This window comes from Conger conger, chromosome 9 (assembly GCF_963514075.1).
Source record: "Conger conger chromosome 9, fConCon1.1, whole genome shotgun sequence".
NCBI lineage: Eukaryota > Metazoa > Chordata > Actinopteri > Anguilliformes > Congridae > Conger > Conger conger.
The window spans coordinates 50,234,400-50,251,757 of record NC_083768.1 but is presented as its reverse complement, the minus strand read 5'-3'; the positions used below and the strand labels follow the sequence as shown (position 1 = coordinate 50,251,757).

Below are 17,358 nucleotides of genomic sequence, written 5' to 3'. Positions count from 1 at the left end.
CATCTTTCCTAATCCTTCATAACCCTCGGAACATACTAGGAATTTTTAACAAGCTTCTTTGATGGATTCAATACATTTGGCAGAAATGTGTTTAGTGTGAAAGAGAGATGTTACAAGCTCAGAGGAGAAAGCACAATTTAAATGAATTCTGTTCCACCTCGTTATTTTGTTGAGGCATTGCCTCTCAGAGTGTCTCTGTAGTGCAAATCATATCACTGAGCCTGTGGCACTAGATACGATTGTACTGACAAGACCTCTCTAATCTTGATGAACCAATTCAGCCCCAAAGTGGTGATGATGCTACTCACTGCTCCTACAAGATAAAGCAAACAACTAAGTCAGAACACATAGACAGGAATCAGTGATGTGATGGTTTCTGAATCCCATGTTGTTACTAAGTGCAAAGATGTTTTTTTAATCACAATCTACAAGAAATTAATGTTGTTGAGTCTCAGTTCATGAATTGTAATTAGACCATGAATGGCACATGCAAAAGCTTTGAGCTTCATCAAACCGGCCGTGCTTGAAGATGAGGGACGTGGATATATTTGACTTTCACAAGGACAAGAGTCTGCCTATTGAAGAAGAACAATCCCAGAATTCCAAGCATGCCAAGATGGCGGAAAATGCAAAGCTGGTCCTATGCCTGTCATGGGTTCCGTGATGATTGTTCATGTTATTAGCCAGCTATCTGAGCAGTTTCACACTGCGGAACAGGTCCTCCTGCCCCGTCAGACCGGAGATTACGAAACCGCGGTGTTGACGAAATACAGGGGAGGGTAACAGTACAGGCTCTTGCGCACTCACCCCCCTCTGAAATTAGGAGACATTTTGCACAGTTCCTGCTTTTCAGCCCAGACTCACACCGTCAGGGAAGGAGACTGGCCCTGGGGGCTCAGCCGGCGCTGATCCAATTTAGCAGCAGAGCGACTCGCCGAGAAACTGCCACTCGAGGAGGAGAAGGTGGCTGTCATGGCTGACATCACCGAGGCTGACCTAGATGCTGCGATGCACGAGGAGAATGACTTCTTCCTGGAAGGTAACAGTGGTCCAGGGTTCATGGGAAGGGGCGGTCCTCCCAAGGCAGGCGGGTGTCGCATTCAGGGTATTGCTCGTATGACAGTGGAAGAGTCAGGTTTGGTGGGCTACACATGAGAAATTCAGCCATTTGTTTGACAGGAATGGATGATACACAGAGGAAAAACTCTTTGGTGTGAATTGTGTCTCTATGACTGGTAGTTGTGGCCATACCAGCTGTTGAGTGAAGGTTAAACTCTTATTTTCTCTTCATGCAAACTTTTTGTTGAGTATCATGTGACATCGTTGGGTGATTCACTGATGTTCACCTTTTACCCTGTTTTAGAGTGAAGCTTGAAGCTTTCCCATTTTGAAGTTTTATATACTCCACTCGAATATTGAAAAAGAGTAATTATCAACTGCAGTTTTTATGATCTTGTTTTTTAGAATTTTAAAAATCATAATGTACTTTTACATATGATTAAATACTGAAATTACATTAGGTTACATACAGACATTTCTGTGACTTTGTACCAAACTTTGTACTGTTTTAAAACTGATATCAACAGGTCAAAAGGAAACTCAATAAGTGAAATACATTTGTCTGTTTTTCAGCTTTATTTCAGTATCATTTCAATTGTCGTTCATCCTAGACTCTTCTTTGAGATTCAGTTCAGATGTTGTTTGTTCCATGTTCGGTCCAAGTCCTGGAAATTCACTTGGAAGGAATTGCACAATTGCAAGTCTTTTGCCTGCCTGCCTTCACGTCTCAAACCTGACACAGATCTGATGCTTATCTTCATAGCATCTGGGTTCCCTCAGTAGAACCGGCACAGATTCCTCGTGTTGTTTAGATGGGCTTTATAGGAAGCACAGAGATCATGGGGCAAGCCATCAGATGACCCAGCATGCCAGTTAAACATTGACTGTACGAGATACGTATACAACCGATTCAAAGCAGTTTGTGTGGCATAGATTTCCTTTTGTTGCCCTTTGTAGCCTGTGGCTTTCAATTTGCTTGTCAACTCCGGTGACTAAGCTGCCAAAAAGCAGACTGTACATAGCAACTGTGAAAAGGCTGTGAAACCCCTGCCACACAGCTATTCCGGACAGTGACTGCTGTGAATTACAAGAGCCCTGAACCTCGCAGCTTATCTGAATGGGCCGGGGGAGTGGCAGGAATGAGCAGTTGTGGGGAGTTGTGGGGTGTGTGGTGATAAATGGTGAAGCTGACAGAGTTCTGGGGAGCATTGAGATAAATGCAGCAGATGACAGATAGCTCTCGGGAGCCCTGGGTGATAATGCTGACAGAGGTTGCCCACAGAAAACCCCCACTGTGGAACCAGGAATTATGACATCACTCAGCATTCAACTTCTCCATTTACAGAACTGGGTGTAGCTGTGCCCTCCCCAAGAATCAGTTCGTAGTACAGCCAATAAAATACACGTGGTTCACTTTCAAATGCTAATATTAGACAAATAATTGTTCAGACATTAATAGTATAACTATTTCTCCCCCGCAAAATAGAAAAATATGAAAAATGTATCTTCAGAACAATTTTAGACATGAGTTTTTTATCAGCTATTTTGATATTTTTGAGTAATGCAAGTGTGAAGTGGGTTGTGCTTGCTGGTGGGATGGACAGCAAGCCCGGAAACGTGATACAGATACACTTTCATTCAGACCCTGGAGATTGAGGCTATAAACACACCCACTCCACTCTCTGACCAACACCCCCTGCCCAAACCCTCCTCCAAGTATGAGATGATGTAATGATATGTGACAAAAACCAGCGATCATCAATGGCCCATTCCTACAGAACATAAATTATAGGAATGTAATGAATTCCATTTATTTGATGGATTATCCACATGTGTACGTGTCACCTTACATATTGTAGGTGTCTGTATTTGTTAGTTTTTTCGCTCAAGTTTCTCTATAAAGCTTCTTTTATTACATATCATATAGCTGGGGTCTGCAACCTTGGTCCTGCTGGTTTCTGTTTTCAACTTCAAGCATCCAATGCAGACCCAAGTTACAGTGAGTTAAGTGTGTAACCTACTGCTGTAATTGATTAATGAAGTGTAACAGTTTAAGAATTACTTAAGCGTTACAATAAAAACCAGCAGAGCCTGTGGCTCTCCAGGACCAGGGTTGCAGTCAGACCCCTGCTATACTGTGTTCCATCAACCCAAATCCATTTAGAGATACCATTCCAACAAAAAAGATAAAATGGGAAATGTAACTCAATAGATGAAATTTGCGATGACGTGGAAAAGCTGTTCCATTGGCACAGTGACCCACTGACTCAACGCTGTCCATCAGAGATATGAATTATGACTGTGGCTGCATTTTTCACAGGTAGCACATTACTGGCAAATGTCAGTGTGCCAGACGTGAAGTGCATCGCAAGCGGACAAAACCTTTTTTCACCTCCTTCAGAATTCAGGTCACTGCTCTGTTTGGAGAGTTATTTCCTGATATGAACTGAGAACACGTTCTTTGCATGTGTGTTTTGAGTCAAATATTCCCTTTTAATTCCCTTAATGTCATTGGACCTACATATGTGGTTTTATTGTATTCTTATACCCACCTATTATAGATATTTTCATAGTAGGCTGTGGGGTTATGGGTATTGTAGTCACTGCCCCTGTGGGATTTGGATATCCAGTTATTCGTCCAAAGACCTAATCATTCTCACTGCCAACCCCATCAAAAAGAAAAGTAGATGTTGATTGGTGAGCTTGAATTCTCTAGTTAGAACAGTCACACAAACCCAGTGAAGTGCAGGTACAGAGTAATGTAAATAAAACTGTAAAGTCCAGTACGCCTATAATGCACATATGCACACAGCAATGTGACTAAAACTCAAATACTGTAGATCAACACAGTGGAAGTTACATAGTGATGTAAGACCAAACGCAGTAAATCACAGTGACATGCAGTGTCACACTAATGTTAAGACAGGGGCACAGGATAAGACTGACACCGTAATTAAAACTAAGAGGCAACCAGACAGACCGCATTGATTTGAATCACAGACAGGCCTAGTTTCTCTCTCTTCAACTCAGAAACTGAACTAAAAATAAATAAAGAAAACTTCATCTTGCATGTAAATGAGGCCTCTAGCTCTTGCGGCCTGAAGTGTTTTTGAGAAGTCGAGACGACTTTTTGATTCAATAAGGAGAAGTAAAATTATGGATTAATTTATCTTTTCCAGAGACCTAATGCAAATAAACAAGATGGGTACCAGACAACAGTCGTTTTGTGACCAAAATAAACACAATGGATTCCTTTGACAAACATTAACATGGGCTCATAAGTTATTTAAAACCTGGCTTGCAAAAGGCTGTTTGCAGGACCCAAAGAAAGTGAAAAGACTGAAGTTTGACAAGAGCGGAAAAAACACTCTTGGTCACTTTAGAATGAATCGTAGCAGGACTCTTAAATAAACTATTATGAAAGAAGTGGGCTACCAAAGCCGAGAAACACACTGCAGCCAGTACTACTGCAGCAAGCGGGATTTCGTAAAAGCCCCCATACTTTGACAAACCCTTAGCCATAACATATATCCTCCTCTTTATTAAAGGACATAGAAAACAGGTGACATTGTACAACATTTCCTTTGACGTACTGGTCTTGACAGGAACAGCCTGTGCAAGGGCAAAAAAAGAAACTGCTCTATTTCAGTCATTGATCCAGGGGAGGTTTGAGCTAAAATAAGACGATCCTGGGCAGTCATAAATGCAGTTATAATTCTGGCTTTTCTCTGCCGTCAATGCTTGCATACAAGGCCTATCAAGGACAAAAGGAGCTGTGGCAACAGTGAGATGCAAAAAGCAAGATCTGGTTTCAGGAATCCATTTATCATAGCTTTTTTAGTCTAGACTTGTCTTGTGCCTGATGCTGGGAAACAATATCCTCTCCAGGGTGACTGGCAAACCCAATCATACTGCATTTCAGCCAGGAGGAAAGGATTTATGGAGGAAATCAGGAATACGATGATGGAGAGGATTCATTTCAGGTTATAGTTTCACAGTGTCGTATTAACGCTGATATCATGAACTGTAGATATGAGAGGTAGCTCTTCGATGTTGTTATCTCACACAGAAGTTGCTTACATTTTTCAGTTTATTATTGCTGAATCGATGAACCATGATGTTGGGCTTCCGTCAGTTGTGGGTTAGAAAAGCTTTATGTTCTGCAAAAACATCATCTGGCACAAAACAACATCTGGCACAAGGATCCATTACCTCTCACTTCACTGAATTGGTATTTAACAAAAATAGTTAGAAATTGTTGCAGACATATTATTATAGATTATCAAATGCTACTGAGTAGGAATATGATAGTGAGTTCGACTGAGTACAAGATTAGGAAATATTGAATAACAGGAGAAAATGAGGTCATCTTTAATTCCATTTAGGAGCTTCCTGAGGATTTTGACAAATAATTGTTGCTTTGGTGCTTCTCTTTAACTTCCGGCAAAATAGCACTGGAGGCTTCAATGAGGCCCTAAGAACTAAGAACCATCGTGTTGTGTTGCCCTGAGAGGAAATTGCATAGTATTTACCCAAGGGCTTGTTCACGGCATTTTTTGTCTTTCAGTTGCAAGATTGTTGCATCTGTTTGACCCATTTTAGGTTTTTTTATAAACAAGCAGGGATTTATGTGTTCATGAGCCAATTCAGTTTTTAAAACAGCGAGTTTAAGAGGAAGGTTTCAGAACAGGGCCCACCCAACGTACTTCCTCAGAAATGCAGAACCGGTCAGCCTGGCGTGCGCGTTGGCGGCCAGGCCTCAGTATCCTAAGGGTATCCAGCGAGGGGTGAGGTAATACCCAACACCTGGAGCACAGAGCTCTCCCTGCCCGCACACAGCTGTGCTCAGGAGTGGGAGTTACCTGCAGCAGACCTGTCATTAAGACCCAGCAGACGCGCCACGTGTCTGGGAGCCTGTAATCGGCTCGCCTTTGAAAACTGAGGTCTCGCTGACAATACCAGTGAAAACACATGTTCTCATATGAGGGCTCTTATTTTTCAAAGATACGGAGAGGTGCGGCCCTCCCCGCAAACCGCAATATTTGAGTGATTAATGCAAATGTCAGCTGTGCACAGTTCAGCTCCCCCCCTCATAATCCACCCCACCCCAAACTTCTCCAAACACACGCAGGCTTAAGAAACCTGAGAAAGGCTTTTCGGCGTTTTCAAAGGGTACGTCCTCTATTTGCCCCCACCGTCTTCAGCTGTGCCTCCTTCCTTTTTACTCCATTTCACCTTTCACCCCCGCCCCCCCAACGTCATGTGGCCTTTAGATTGATGTCCAACCGCATTCGAGTGGTCACAACTGCCCAAGGGGTGTCCTATTGAGATGTTTAGAAAGGTGGCCTTGCTCTGACAATTGTTGTTTGGAGAACCTATGAAATACCACGCTACAATAAGAAGTGGATTGCTGGCACAGAAACAGGTTACGGGAGAGAAATACGGGAAAGGGGTGAGTAATCCGAAGTGCACAATGCAGCCTCACACTGCAATCGGAACACCTTCCTGAAGGCTTACTTTGATCTAACAAAATATAACTGCTGTGTTATAATGACAGCCCAACTTCCGTTGTGTTGTTACACAGATCATATACATGTCTTATAGAAATGTGCACATGCCCAGAGCGGTTCCTTTAACTGATGCGACTGCTTGTTTGTCTCCAGTAAATATAGCCAGTCGTCGGGGGTTGTTGATGACAGACATAATTACAGGACAGGATCGGCAGCAGCTGAGTGGAGATGTGTGTAGGTGTTTGAGCTGTTCTGCAAGAGCCTGCCTTTGCTAATCTACTGGAATGGACTCCCGTTCATTGCATATGCAAGCTAGCAGGACTTTCACTTTTCTCTCAGATTTCACCACCATCTTCTCACCGAAGGTCCACAATTAAACAGCGTCAGCCGGTTGCTCTCTTTGGTGACCCTGTGAGGGTTTTGCATTGATGTTTTTTGATATAATGTTGGTCTTTCTAGTCCCCAAAGTAAACAGGTTCATACAAAAAAATAGATATTTTTTATGAATTGTAATATTAATATGAAACTTTAAGGCGTTATTGGTGTATAAAAATGAAAAATTGAAAAAGCACTTGGATAGCCTTTATGTCTTCCAATTACAGCCCGAGCAGAAAAAATTAGCTATGCGAAAACACCCAGAAGGTATTTTGCTCATGACAGTGAACATTTTTCCTTCCATTTAAAATGCGCTCACCCATTTGTTTTTACTCGTAAACGAACTCCAATTATGAGATATTCATTCAGTGAAACTTATGATAATGTAGTGCTTTGTTATGCCGTCTTTTTCTCCGGAGCAGGAATGGGTTTGACTGATAAGTTCAGACATCCCAGCCCCCCCACACAGTAACAGAATTAGATCTGCGCGCTGCAGCGTGCGTGTCCAGCTAAAGGGGGAAATCACGTTGGCAGGCAGCGAACTATGTCAAGTCATTCATGGTGGGAGGAGACTAGCAGAAGAAAACTCCTACTTTGGGGCCATGAATAGTAGTGCTGTATTGTTTTCTCATTCATGTGCGGGTGAAGTTGTTTGTTTGTGGTGCCAGTCATCTGGGAATCGTGCACAGAAATCCCACAGTATTCCTGATGCAAAACTGTAACCCACACAACTTAATACTCTTTAAAAAGCTTAAATTGCCCTTTAGATGCTTGCTACATTATTAAATTTTGTGTGGAATTAGATGGTGCCTCTAAATGAGTCCGTTTATTCAAGCTTAATTATGCCGCTCTCACAAAGAACAAGCATAGCAATTGTAACGGTATAGCGGCATAGCTAATATATAAATATATAAATGCTTTAACAGCTGTATAAATACTGTGTGGAGATAGGACTTCACGACAGTCTCTTCGCTTGGAACACTCACAACCTTATTGCTCTGTAGCCACCGAGCGCTTGCTGTTGTGGAAAGTAAGGACATGTCCCGCCCATTGCATGAATGCTAGATGTTTATTGGTTCGTCTCAGCTCCAAAGGGTAGCTACTACGAACCCAAACTGGGATGCACATGATTTTTGTTAGACGCTGTAAGCGCGGATACATTTGGAACAATCACGAAGCCCAAGAATCGTGTTTTCCGCTCGCATCAAAAGGTGCGCTCAGTCGATGCCTTCTTTCAATTAATTGATTGCTGTAACTTAAAAAAAAAAATCGGCGCGCAAGAAGGGAAGTGCTTTTCACGTATCGATGGAAGGACGCAGGTAACCGGACTATCGGATTCAATTGAAGTAGTTTCCAAGAGGTGAGTGGACCTTATTCAATACAGCTTGATTTATTTAACGTTGCTGCTGTCCATATGCAACTCAAATTTTAACGCTCTAATAAAAATACGAGTTGGTCAACTTATTCGCTAGGCAGACTTCCTAAAAGTGCAAAGACCGATGCAGTGGCGCTTTCCTACTGGTTGTTATAACTGTTTTTCCTTGGAATATGTTTTTGTTAGTGGGACAGTAGAGTACGCTTATCCTCCGTTTCCCAGGCATTAGCTATGAATTTCGTATCCGAGAATAATACGAAGAGCTGGCCCAACTAGAGTGTGCGCACATGCATAGCCTAACAAAATATTCTTTTTTGTAGTTAAACATTCAGTAGACACTTTCAGCATTGTTTCAGGTGGGATACACAGTCAGCTTGGTGCATATATTTCACTGATTTCTTTCAACACAAAAGTATCTTGGTTCATGCGGAAGGATAGCTACAAACGGTGGCAGCCTAATAAGTTTTTTTTACATTTGGCACGCAGTGGCCACGGCCACTCACTCAGAATGTTTGGGCACCTCTTTTTTTTTTTTTTTTTTTGCTGACGCGGATCGAGTAATTATTCCACATCACAAAGCCACATGAAGTACTTAAGTGTGCCCCAAAGTAAAAAGGGGTAACAGACGGATTTTACTTCATACAATGGTGTAATGCGAGGGGATTTGCCGCAGGTGTTTTGGGGCGTGGGGGCGGATGATTCGCATAGGTGCGACTCTGGTGAGAAAGTCCACTCTTGCCATTCGCGCCTCATTGCATTGCGTGGAGAACCATGTATATGCCTGTTAGTGCCGTATGGGTGGGGGCACCGGGTCTGTTTCATCATCAGATAAAATTAATTTGCTTCTGGTAAGAGCCCCTTTCATGTCTAATTACGGCTTGGGGGTTAGGGTGGGGTCAGCATGGACGGTATATTCGGTTAAAAGGAGGAAACCTGGACCGTGGAAATGTGACTAATTATAGCTAATAGCTTTGTGGTTAATCTCACATTGCCTTGATACTGATACTGACATGATGTGAAACGAAATGCATCATGTACAGCATATTGTGTTCAGAGCCCAAACAATCGCCTGAACGGCCCATTTATTGCAGTCATGTGAACCACCTCCCTCACACTATATGGCTGTATTGTTTATTACTTAGAGATTCGCAGCTTAGCTTGGTAGAAAAAGGTAGACTTAATGCAGGTAGTAGCCTGCAACATTGATTTAGCCTACTCATTGCCATTAGCTGACTATTATATCCCCATACATTACCTTCAGTGGTAAAGAACAACTACTCTGTCTTGTTGGATGGAATTGAAGAAAAAAAAAAGAAAAAATCTATGAAAAAAAAATCCTATATTTTATGTTGAGCATTCTGGAACTTTCTCTTGCTGATGGTGAAACCGCATTTGTTTTGTAGACCGCTGTAAACACAGGAATAAGAGAGCAGTCGAGCTGCGCTGCCAGACGGTGCTCTGTGGCCCTAAGCTGTCTCTGTCTCCTTGTGTAGCTGAACAAAAATGCTCGCGGCATTGCTGACAGCCGGGCGGGATGCTGCCGTCTTGGGAACGCCGATGATTCTGTTGCCCTGTGTCCTGCTCTCATTGTCCTGTTCCAGTTACCCTGTTTCCAAAACCAGCCCGGCACCTTTTCACTGACGTCTTTCTGAAGTTTTCCCTGGGGTTGTCTGTCGCCTGCTGTATGAGAGAGAAATTAGTCTGGGACAGAACAGGAGGCAGAGTGAACCTTTTGTGCCTTTAATTGGCTTATTCAAACAGCAAATTAAATGAATCAATTTTTTGTGTCCATTGTTGCCTGTAGTCAGGAGTAGATTTAGGCAGCCGGTATTCTTGTCCCACAGACTTTCTCTAATGGAGTTTAGCTCGGGTCAGCTATCGCAGTGATGTCACTTTTCCCTCAGTTGAAGCCCACCTCGATGGATTTATTGCCATGCAGACTACATTTAGACCTTAGAATAGTTGGATTTGAGAGGGTTGAATAGAAAGGGGTAATAGTGTTTTGTGAAACCTGCCACATCAGCCTCCAAGGTGTGGATGACTTCATGTCCTGAAGAACACACACTAACAGAATCAGTACCACAGTGTGTCCTTGTGTATCGGATATGACTCTATGCATTTGCACATTGCACACCAGTGCATTTGTGTGCTAAAGCTTAATTTGTGATTTTGTTTCAACACTTAAGACTGATTACGATCTAACACGGCGTGCTACATCATCTTGATAGCCAAAACATGTTTAGTCACAGATGATGTGAGTGATGCATTTCCCCTGACTACAGCAGAGTAATACATCTTGCCAATTTTTATGATTTGTGTCTATAAATGTACTGGCAATCAAGAGGCTTCTGATCATTGTATTGTAATATATGCCTACGCTGTGCATGAAGTTTTAACAGTGAGTCACCGGTGACTTTAGCCTGAGCTCTTGAGCCTAGCCGAGCGCTCGTTTGAATTCAAACGCTTTCTTCTCCGGTGAGGGCCATATGCTGTCATTCTTTGGGTGATTCATGGTTCTTTTGTCAGCCCGTTCCGTGAAGGGTTAGACGGAGAGACATTCCTCACCCTGCCCCTTCCTGTCTGGACTAGTCTGAACCCCGGCTGTGGCCCGTGCGGCTGTGTTTGGGGAGGGGGGACAGGGGGTGTAGGAGGCGGAGATGCCTCACATTCTCTGGCCCGACTGCTCCGCGACTTTTATCCTCATGTGTCCCGGGGACTGGAGCTAGGCACGTGGCTGACCGATATCTCCATCTTGAAGGCGAGGAGCTGAGTTATATCGGCATGGTCGTCCTTGGTTTACGCCGACGTACAGGGGGTGGGGGAAGGACAGTGTGCAGGGCCTTGTCGCTTGGTTTAAAACTGGCCTGCTTTTCTGCCCCATTGATCACAGGGGTGGCAGCGTTCCACCCCTGTCATAATTCACCAAATCTGTGACAGTTAATTTTTCATCCATGCATAATTTCATTGGGTATTAATTGCGGTTTGCCTCCAATCATCGTTTATTAGTGTTCCCGACTGCAATCAGTGAAAGTATATTGCTGAATTATTTTTGTCAGCAAGACAAATCTGACCGGTTTTGCTGACGCTGGCAGAATAAACGCATAGCCCCATTTCTTGTTGTGGCGGAGTGGATGTGGTGGATATGGTCTAGTGCCAAGGGGGGATGGTGTGTTGTTTTTTGGGCACTTTGACGAGACGGGGTGCAGGTGGTGGAGCGAGTGGCTGGTTCAGCCTGGGGCGATGCACCATCCCATTCTGGAATAGGACTGGGACCCCATGTCCGGTCCCTTCTTCTGAACAGATGAACATGTTTTCACCAGCTCTGCAGGGGATTTCCCATAATCCCCCCTGATTAATAGTCCATTTGAGACCATCGGTATCTAACTCTCAATGCTTACCTCTCTCTTTCTTCATCTTCCTCTCACACACTCTCTCTCTCACTCACACGCAAACCTTTTAGGGTAGTTTTGATAGGCCTTCATCCTGTATTATACCGGTTTTAGCTTTTAAAACGCCTAAGCCGATAAGCTGGGTGTTTAGATGTCACAACATTATGACTCTGTTGCTGTCAGCAACCAGAGACTGAAAAGGTTAGTTAGGTGGCTTTTGACTCTGTTGGGTGACAAGCAGAAAAAAAGGGCTGCTTTAAGAATGCAGCAGTGTTTGTGAACTGAGTCCGTGTAGGAAAATCATGATAATTGAACATGCAGCTATTGATGCCATGCGTATCCCTTTGGCATGTGAAGAGATGTGTGCCATTTTTTCCTGTACTCAGGGGAACCTCACACTCAGTTGTACGATGACGGGTGCACACGGATAGGGGCTCACATTCACACATAGTTGTCTAGTACAGGGACATAGTAGGTGACTGCAGTAAAGCCACTGGAGTGTTAAGGGTAAACGATGCTCTCAAAATTGTTGCTTGTATTTTAAGTTTATTATACATAACCGGTGTGGAACCTGCTAGATTGCTGGATGAGAAGAATGTGTGGAGCTGGCATGCTTTCAAGGCACAGTCTCACAATGCATTGTGTTAATATTAATAAGCATTGTTTATTGAAGGTTTTTTTGTTATCTTTTGACAAAGATATGTTTATAAACGCATGCGATGATTCATGGGTAATAACGCTATTAGCCGTTTTTGAAAATGGTAAATGTGTTATTTATGGAGCTGAGTATTCCTGAAGCTAGCGTAAAGAAAGCTCCGAGATCAGAGCTGATTCAGGCCGAATCATAGCTGTGGCTCAGCTGTCGTATTAGTGTCCTACCTGTCATTTTGCAGCGTGCTGCCAGCTCGGATCTCCCGTTGAATAATTAATGCACTTAATTTCCTGCACTTCAAAGCTGGGTTGAGGAGCTGTGGTGAGGATGGGGCTCGCGATAAGAGCGAAGGAAATGCAGAACAGTGGGTGAGCTGCCTTTGTTCAATTCTGAGTTTGTTCGGTTCACTTGGTTGCATGGATAAAGCCCTTGTGGAACATGTGATGTTTATGCTGAGTGCACTAGGAATATTTACATGTTATTGCATATTTAGGATGATATTAAGATTTTAAAGATGTATAGAAGTTGTTTGTCTAAATCCTTCTCTCCCCCCCCCCCCCCCCACCCTTGATGGGGAAAAAAGCCTTTTAAACTTCCTGAGAAAAGGTGGTTACATAATGCCCTGGCCTTGAAAAGCCTTGGTACGTTTCCAGAATGACCAAAAGACATCCGTTTCTTTGCTTCTCTGTCCAGAAGAGGTTAAAAAGAAAAAAATACCAGATTCACAGAATCACAAAAGCACAGCTATGCTGTTTAAATGAACTGATTATTTGAAGGGAAATTTTCTTAATGGATCAGTCATTCATCATTAGTCTCTCACTATACTGGTGTCTACATACCTGAGACAGAGAGGCTCAGGTCTGCCAGCAGTGAGTGCTCTTGAAACCCTGACATTTGTGTACCTTTTTTCCCACACTCCTTTTAAACGTGTTCTATAATTATCAGCCTTCTGCATTGTGTGCAGTGCTAAGATACCGATACGGACATCACTTCCATTTCAGTTAGGGTTCGCGTGTGATTTTGCCCCACTTAAGTCTCTATTGTCAGTGGCGTCCATTTTAAAATGGCAGGGTCTCTATGTGCATGCTTTTTTTCCCAGAAACGACACCGCTAACTTCGAAGCGGAACTAAAAAGCTGTGTCCGTATAAACTAGATTAAGCCAGCTATTTCTGCCTCGCTTGATAAAGTTTAAAAGCGTTTCCTTCCCTCCCATGCTGGCTACTGTGAAACTCTTGAGCTGCTGTGAGAGTAGATGTTGATAAAGGCTATGCTGTTTCAACAGAGACAAATAACCACAAATATATCGGGGTCGGTGTTTTGTTGTCGTCTCGTCATGCGTGGAGAGGTCACGGCCGGCTCGTAACCTTATGGCAGAGTGATCAGAAAGTGGACAGCATATCGCACAATGAATAATGAGTAGTCTTCCAATACTGGAGTCTTCAACATCCTCCTTCTGTTTCAATTTGAATAATATGAAGGTGACAGGGTGTGTATGTGAACACAATAGTAGCCTAGTTGTTTTTTCCCCATCACAAAGTAGTAGATTTTGGTAGTATTTATGCATAACTGCTGTATTTACGGAGACATTTTCCAAAACAAATGGTCCTCATGTGAATTCCAGATTGATCACATAAAAGACTGGTCTGGTCTGGTGGTGCCTTTGGTGGACTTTATAGTCCCATAAAAAAGTACTGCATCACCACCGTGATTCTCCAATTAGGAGTTTGTGTTTTTGCTTGCTGTCATCGATCCTCGTGTTAAGCTCATGTGATCTGAGCTTGTGACCTGTACTTCACCACATCATGAGCAGGAGTAGAAAGGCTGAGATCTTCCCGGCTTTGATTCCCTGTTGTTCCTCTGATATGCCGATGGCACCCGATTGAACCCCAGATGTATCATAATATTCCAAATAAATATTATGATGCAACTGCCAATTTGTTCAACTTAATTGTTACTGGAGGCCATGAAAGGACTCTTTTGTGGCTTTCACTTCAAGGAAAACGGCAGCACAATGAATACCCAGACTTTTTTTTTTTTTTGCATTCATTGGCTCAATTTCCATGTTAGCATAACGTGTTAGCTTAGCATAAAGACTTGAAGCCTAAAGGAGTCGGTAGCCTACCTTCAAAGTGAAGAAATACACCAGGTATCATGTGTATTTGAAATACACGTGCGGGATCGTCTAAGTCTGGGTAAGTCCGAAAAAATGTAGATCTGTAGTTACACATCCACAATAGCATGCCACATCCCCAAAATATGGACTGCATTTCTTCCTGTTTTGGAGAGAGGCACATCACATAGCTTTGCCTTTTAAGCTGGATTTGTCATTTCCGTGCTAGAGTTCTGGGAGGCAGACTAATTGCTCTCATCACAAGTAAACAATATTTACATTTCCTGGAGGGGCGATGAGACATGATTGAGTGACCCACTTTTTGTAGCATGAAACAGAGAGACAAATTCCACAGCCCCAGCCGTGTTATTTACAGCTGTGCCTTGGGGCTGGAGTGTGCGGAAACTTGTGTTTACCCCTGAAATTATGGCGGAGGCTTACCCGACTTTGGAGGGTCGAGTGGAATGCTCTTTCCCTAACCCCGTTTATTGCCCCAATGGACCTCCCACTCTTGAAACTAATTTGTGGTCATAAAGTCCTTCACAAGTGGGCCAAAGGCTGAAGCCTCACATGCATGGGAGGAGACTTTTGGGATGGAAACACCTAATCAGAAGACTCGCATTCAAGGATCTCTTTGGTCAACAGATTATATGGTGGTAATGGGGAAGTGTGAAAATATTGTCATTAATTTGGTCAGTATGCATATTACATGACATGTTTTACATGGTGTCCATTTATACAGCTGCATTTATATGTATACACTGAAGCAATTCAGGATAAGTGCCTTGTTCAAGGAACCATGACTGTGCATATCTTCTTTCCGAAAGTATTTATTGCTATGTTGTCAAGGTGATAATTTCCGTCTGTAATGGAGAGATAAATATGTGATGTGTAACTCCCAGTATATAGAAAAAAGTTTATTCTCCATATGACCGATGTATTTTTAATTCAGACGTAGATTAAAAAAAAATTTAATAAGTGTTAGCTGTTTCCCCATCTTGATTCCTTCCCCTAGAATGTAATGGGAGCCTGGTTGTGTCCCCTCTGTTGTTTACACAAGACTAGCCTACTGCTAAAATGTATATAAATTAGATTACGTGCTGTTAAACACAAATTAACTCAGTGTACGAAGAACAGAAGGCGTTTGCAGCTTAGCTAAGCATTTTGAGTGTGTGTTTATGTGTGTAAGCATGCATTTCAAAGAATGACTGACAGCAATGCAGTTTGCAGATGTAATTGGTTATTGTCGACGGAGAGCAGGCGAGGTGGAGCGTTGCATTCTGGGCTTTGCTCGAGGATTAGGTAGCCTGACATAATTTAATGAAACCATAAAAGGATTTCAAATGAGCTTGTTTGTTAGAGAAACAGATGAAGAGCTTTTCAACAGAAACGACATGCTGGTAGTATCTCCTAAATGTAGGCCTACTGTATGTTGAATTTTCCCTTGAATCAAAGATTTCTTGCAATTGTACTTTATTATGCACCACCTCAGCGTGTCTGTTTGAAATTTTTCCAGCGACCTTCCTTCTCCTCCTGGCTTGGAGCTGCACTTTATTTATTGAAGAGAAATTGTGTAACTCACTACCCCTTCAGTTCTCACCATTTAAGCTTCTGCGGTTACATTTTATTAGAATCCAAGGGTGTGTTACAGACTCCAAGCTTATTGTTTCCCCTCATTACTCATTTGTGCCTTGTTAAATAGGCTAAGCTTAGCTGTTCTGAAAGAAAGGCAGTATGTTCTTGGAAGAGTGAAAGTGGTCTTTGTGGCAACATAGATTGGCATCCTAGAAGACCGTGGCACTTTTTGTACAAGGCTTTTGTGATGCTTTTCTACAATGGGGTGAAGCTATAACCAGCTATGCTGTCTGTGAGTCGTCTGTGAAATGAACTTCTTTGTTTTGTTATAGGCCTATTCTTAATTACATTTGTTGATCTTGTTTGTGGAAAGTGCCAGTGGTCAGTCATAATGATTTGTGTGTTTCAGTGTGTTTGCAGTACTGAACACCATGTGATGTGTTGAAAAATGTCCGGTTTTCCTGTTCACTGTCAAGGCTGTGTGAAAGACTTGCTTCTCGTTATGGTGATCTGCCTTTTGTCTGTCAGAGAGAGGCCAGTGCTCTATTTACTGTTGGGTTAAAAGTCAGGCGCAGTTTTCCCAACACCAAGCCAAGAGATTTATTTTCAAAGCCTCAGCTTTGACCTGTCTAGTCTCTGGATTGGTGGCCGGATTGTTCATGAATGAACATGACCTGGCTTAGTAGACGAGATCTACCTTCTGCTTACATTATCATTGAAAGGTGAACCAGATGTTTGGCTACCTTCGCAGGGGTCAACGGGAGTGTTGCTGTGGAAATGGCAGTTTGTTACCAATTGGTTAATGAAAGAAAAACCGAGAGAACAACAGGGCTTCAGATTGTGCATCAGTGGTGGCAGCCCACTTTTCGGTGGGCCTATAAAGGCAATGTTGTTACACAACAGTCTGTATATTGTGTGCCGTTGCTATGGGAGGCATAATTCATCCAGGCATAATCATTTTAATGCACACCGTGGGCTGAATTTAATATTTATTTCTTTTTTGAAATGCTGCCTGCATTGGGTTTTTAATGTGTGTGTGTGTATTCGTGTTTGTGCATGTGTGTGTGTGTGTGTGTGTGTGTGTGTGAGAGAGAGACAGTGGGTTGGAGAGAGGGTGAAAGAAGGAGAGTCCGAGTTGTCCGTTTCTCAGGATTCGTTCCCTGTGTCCTGGCAGTGGTGAGGATTACCCCCCGCTTTCTAAAGCGCAGAGCTCTGGGCCCTGCTGGGAGACTGGATGGAGGAGGCACGTCCCGCTTTTCCCAGCATGCACTCCACTCTCGGGGCTGAATTTCCTCCAGACAGCTCCTTAAGC

At 43.0% G+C, this 17,358-nt stretch overlaps 1 protein-coding gene across 3 annotated transcripts in view; it reads left to right on the top strand.

The window, feature by feature from the left end:
* The first annotated feature begins 858 nt into the window (after positions 1 to 858).
* The window catches only part of ripor2 (RHO family interacting cell polarization regulator 2), a 46,876-nt gene continuing 30,376 nt past the window's right edge, over positions 859 to 17,358 (top strand). Inside the window, exon 1 of one of the 3 annotated variants that reach the window (XM_061256277.1) lies at positions 859 to 1,039. In XM_061256277.1, the coding sequence (XP_061112261.1) occupies positions 973 to 1,039 (67 nt within the window). In that variant the 5' untranslated portion in view covers positions 859 to 972. Of the gene's footprint in view, positions 1,040 to 6,329; positions 6,512 to 8,078; positions 8,305 to 17,358 lie in introns of those variants that run through there. The other 2 variants (XM_061256280.1, XM_061256279.1) reach the window with 2 other exon arrangements.